The 5,077-nt window shown below is 46.4% G+C and overlaps 2 protein-coding genes across 2 annotated transcripts in view; one reads left to right on the forward strand and one right to left on the reverse strand.

The window, feature by feature from the left end:
- LOC128276015 (dipeptidase 1-like) overlaps positions 1 to 3,934 on the forward strand; it is a gene marked incomplete at its 5' end in the record, with an annotated part of 16,126 nt that extends 12,192 nt beyond the window's left edge. The window contains 2 exons of the mRNA XM_053014484.1: positions 3,134 to 3,391; positions 3,926 to 3,934. Of these exons, the coding sequence (XP_052870444.1) occupies positions 3,134 to 3,391; positions 3,926 to 3,934 (267 nt within the window). The remainder of the gene's footprint in view (positions 1 to 3,133; positions 3,392 to 3,925) is intronic.
- LOC128276016 (aurora kinase B-like) lies at positions 3,801 to 4,983 on the reverse strand. The gene is made up of 2 exons (XM_053014485.1): positions 4,166 to 4,983; positions 3,801 to 4,091 (listed from the first exon to the last, which is right to left on the reverse strand). Exons 1-2 carry the CDS (start codon positions 4,976 to 4,978, stop codon positions 3,999 to 4,001), a joined length of 906 nt encoding a protein of 301 aa, XP_052870445.1. The 5' UTR covers positions 4,979 to 4,983; the 3' UTR covers positions 3,801 to 3,998.
- Positions 4,984 to 5,077: the final 94 nt, after the last annotated feature.

The following is a 5,077-nucleotide window of genomic DNA, read 5'->3' on the forward strand; positions in this document are numbered from 1 at the left end:
TTTTTGACTAACTCATAACTTGACTTAAATAATTTCGCCAAAACATTTCATTGTAACGCTACAATACGTCAATACGCACGGCACGCTAAACGAATGTAGAATGAAGGAGCAATATATTTTAAATATTAAATATAGACCCACGAAGCAACGAAGTTCCGGTCGCCTGTTGCCATCCCTGTGTGGCACACAAAGTTTAGCTACGGGGCACTTCAGCTACAACAACCGTAACGCGTTCATTCATTGAAACAAATTGAAACGACCAACTTCAACAAGGCATGAGAAATCGACCAACTTTCGCTCCCTTCTCGTTGAACTCCAAAGAAACCTGCTTTCTGCATTCGACAAGTTGGCATTTGCCAGTTTTACTTTTAAAAACCCCGTACCCTGTATTTGATTAATGCTTTGCAACGAATTGAGTTACTTTCCCGCTTCGAAGAGAGAGCAAAAAACGTGACCCCGTGATAGACCGTTGAACTAACGCGAGTCGAACGAGGGGGGGATGAGAAAACACTTTGACGTGCAGTGTAGCAAAATTCTCGTAATTTTATAAACGACAACAAACAACTACCTCACTTAACCCATCGCTGACGAACTGGCGCTCAGCACCAGCACGGACCGAGGTTTGAGTTTTAACCGGGACTTCCGTCATTGCTGATGGTTCCTTCCATAAGGGCAAAAAGGACGTAGGTGAACACAACGAACTTTATTTTTTTATCTCTACTCCGCCATATTCTCCGTATATCACGTTCATCTGTCCGTACCATCAGCACCAAAGGTGCCTCCTACATCGCTGGTTCGACTTCCGCCCGGAACTCGACACTTCGGTACAGTGCTTGTTACCGTCAGGGTTCCGGTTGGCCTTGCCATAGCAACCTTGTACCGGCCAACACCGTGGTCGATGCAGCTGGCTGTCAGTAGGCAATTCGCATGGACAAAAGTTTAATGATTTCAATTTCTGTTTACGCCATCCTGTGCTACCAACTGTCGGGTAGCGACCGCCGAGCGACCACCGTTCCATCCAGTACAGATGCTTTATCCGCAGCATCGTACGCAATACGCCAAACGCCAACGGAAGTGAAAAAAGGCATAGCAGTCCGCCTAACGAACAGCCACTGAATGTCCGGTTGGCCCAATCAAATGGGTTCATGTGCCGCCAGCACAAGGTTCGGGGCCGCTCGCGATCGAAGGAATCAAAAAACGGCGTAAAAGTTTTTGAAATAACTATATTGGTATCCGCAACATGCCCCTCACGCTGCAGACGCTGGGAACGATGGAAGTAGGTTATTTCGTTGCCGTTGGTCAGTTCTTCCGTTGGTCCAACAAACGTCCTTCGTGACCGTATCAGGATGATACGGCCAGATAGATCTGATCTGGGCGCGGTGTACTGAGAGCGGTGACACTTGATATTTGATCGTAGTTTTGATGTCCTTTTAGATGTCCAATGACGGTCAGTGGACGCAAACTCGTTGACGAATAAAACGGAGCCGAAGTGGGTGGGAAAACCGGATGTATTCACAAGCTACAGGAGTGGAACGCCCGCAGCGTATGTTGTAAAACCGACAGACAACATGTTTCGCCACAAAACCAGGCTGTCGATCGAACATTCGGTTGTTCGTTATCGCCATCACGCCCCAAACTTTTCCTGCTTCGACTGCAATTAGATTTCGGGTGAATTTAAATTAAACTCTAAACGAAGTAAACTCCAAAACTAAACTAATCATAAAAAGTAACATGCGCTCTGTCTGGCTAACTGGGAACTGACTAATTGTAATGTATGTAAAGGAACGTATAACTGCCGAACGGTGTTGGCCTGCATCATAGACTCTCTCCATCGCTCGTGGTCGAGCGCCTTCCACTTCCGCGATCCCTGCCGTCCTTTCGTCTCTGGACGGCCTAAGGAGATTTTGCGGGCTGGTCCATCGTCCGCCATTCTCATTACATGACCAGAGCCTGGCGAGGCGTACACGCTGCACTACCGTCAGGCCGTCGTAAATTGCACATAATTTGCTGTTATAAAGACTTCTCCCTTGTCCCTCCACATGAGGCCAAATATTAATCTGATCATCCTCCTCGCGAACGCGGAGGATTTCGTCAGTTTTAGACCACGAGAGTCCATGTCTCAGATGCGTTTGTGAGAAATGGGATTGCTGATTTAATTCTTATTGGTTTAGATTGGTAAAAAGTTCAGAAATCAACGCAAAATTGATTCACATTCTGATAGTATCTCATTGCATTGTTAAAAAATTCCTTGAAAGTCGGTAAATTAATTGGTGGACATTCGTTGAATATAACATTACAAAATGCGCCACGTGCAGTTACGGTGCGCGTGCGATGCGCATTCTCGCCCACTGAACTCTTGTGAATATATTAATTAATTTCCATATTTACACTTCTTTTGCGCATTTATAATTCGCACCTTTTGTTACACTCGACTCAAAACACCATGCGGCAGAGGCACGCGGTCATAATTAAAATTTGTCCGATGTCAAATTCGAACACGCCGTGTCCCACGCAACGACGTGAAGCGGATATCAATTTTGCCGGAAAAGCCATTCCCACCCCTTGCCAGGCCTCCGTTGGGCTAAATTGTATCGCCTACCAAAGTATTCCGTTAATAACAACGTGTCCGGGAACATTTTTCCATTTAGATTTTGTCACGATAGAGTTTTATGAACATTTTTTAACAACTTCGCAAGTGCAAAAATAAGTTTCATCTCAAACAACCTTTCCCACAGATCCGTTGCAGGCCGTCAGGCCAGCCATCCGATGTTGTCAGCCGTTTGAGCAAGAAGTTTATGGGGCTCTGGACATCCAGGCGATGGGGTGGCTTCCTTGTTTCTGTCGGATACCGCGATCGGGAACAACGTGTCCAGCGCGCGTTGGTGGAAGAGGAGTAAATGTTTGCATTTTCTAAAATGCACTTTTTTACGAGCTTTTTTCCACCATCTGTACACCTATTTCCTCTGCAGGATATTCAGCAGCTGTCCGTGCTGTCCATTTTGGGATAAATTCCCATTTGTATTCCAATTTATGTTTGATAGGTTTTCTTCCTTCGCGCTCTTCTAACTTTTTGTTGCGTTTTGCTTGTTTTCTTTCCTGGTGCCTGCAATCCAATCATGTACCGTCACCACAGACTATCGTTCGCGAAATGAACCGGCTCGGTATGATAGTGGACCTGTCCAAGTCGTCCGTCAGCACGATGAAGGATGTTCTGGCTACCTCCCAGGCGCCGGTCATCTTTTCCCATTCGTCGGCCTACGCATTGTGCAACTCTAGCCGCAACGTGCAGGATGAAGTGCTCGGGCTGGTGACGAAAAATCGCGGCCTGGTAATGGTGAACTTTTACAACAAGTTTCTGCGGTGCAGCGAAAACGCATCCGTGCAGGACGCCGTAGGTAAGTTGATAGCGTGTAGAACATCAGCTTTTTCATCTCCGGAACCGATTCATCGTTCCACGTCATCCCCGTCGTTACTATTTCTATCATCTCGACATGGTTTACGATACGTTCGCTGCAACGCTGTCCGTGATACCGGTGAGGTAGGAATTCAATTCTTGATAGAATTTCGTATGACTTTTGCAAGAGTTTCCGTGTGCACAGCCTCTTTATGTTAAGACAAATCCTACAAAACTGCGAAAAGAATGGATTAAATTGTGTAAAATTGAGCCAAAAACGTCGTAAACGTGTAAAACGTCAGCTAAATCGTAAATCATCAATTAAAAAAGTTCGAGTCGTAAGAAAGTTCTTTGTGGTACACATCGACGGAAAGTAACACAGTTATACACGTTTGGTTGCCGAATCTAGTTCTATTCCTTTATTACAACAACAATTCCTTTATTGCATTTTAGAAATTACAAAATTGAAAAATATTATTTGAAAACATTATTAATAACACTACAACTCCTATCGTATCATTCGCTATTCAGTTGGGCTGATCTTAATTCCTCGCCCAAGAACGGTTGATAAACGGAGGTTGACGAAGTACAAATAAAAAAGAAATTAATACGGCTTCTGAAGTTTCATCTGCAACACCCACGGATGATCCATCACGTTACGCAGCGTTATGCGCGAGCTGCTTGGAATGCGGAGGAGCTGCGGATAGGGAAAAATTTCTCAAATATTGGACATCGGAAACTGTAGAAGACAGTTGAATATATTTAGCTTACCTTTGATACAAGATCAATCGCACCAGGGCTCATGTGCCGCGGATAGTTGATCTCGAGCCGCCGGATCTTGTCGTAGGTGTTTTGTGTTGTCTGTGACTCGAACGGCGGATTGCCGACGAGAAACTCGTAGCAGAGAATGCCCAAACACCACTGATCGACCGAATCGTCGTACACCTTTCCTTCCACCATCTCCGGCGGCAGATAATCGAGTGTGCCGCACATCGTCTTGCGCTTGTTCGAGTTCGAGTGTGCGGACCATCCGAAATCGGCCAGTTTGATGTTATCATCGTCGGTGAGCAGAATATTCTCCGGCTTCAAATCGCGATGAATGACATTGTTCGCGTGGCAATAGTTGAGCGCATCGGCCACCTGCGACACGTACCGGGCAGAACGGCGCTCGTCGAAGCGACCTTTGGGTGTTGCTTTTAGATGCTTGTACAGTTCTCCCTGGGCGGCCAATTCCAGTGCCAGGTAGATCCGTCGCTCATCGTGGAACCACGTCAGCAAGCGTAAGATGTGTGGATGTTTGAGCCGCGATTGGATCTCAATCTCGCGCAGCAGTTGCTTCTCGACGTTCCATTTGGTCAGCTGCGACTTGAACATCACTTTCATTGCCACCATGTAGCTGGTTTCACGTTCCCGTGCCAAGTAAACGCGACCGAACTTTCCTCGGCCCAAGGGTTTGCCCAGCTCGAAATCGTTCGTCGTCCACTCGTACCGATTTTCGTAAGCCGGATGCTGCATCATCTTAATCGTCATCGCGAGCACTTCCGAATTGGCCGCGTCGGGATCCTGAGCTTCAAACACATCCATTTTTACCAATCTTTTACCGATTTGCTTACACTGTTCTCACTGCACACCGACGCCGAACGAAAATGCCGCGAAAATCGACGGTTGCTGAGCAAAATGGCG

This window comes from Anopheles cruzii, unplaced genomic scaffold (assembly GCF_943734635.1).
Source record: "Anopheles cruzii unplaced genomic scaffold, idAnoCruzAS_RS32_06 scaffold00307_ctg1, whole genome shotgun sequence".
Classification (NCBI taxonomy): domain Eukaryota; kingdom Metazoa; phylum Arthropoda; class Insecta; order Diptera; family Culicidae; genus Anopheles; species Anopheles cruzii.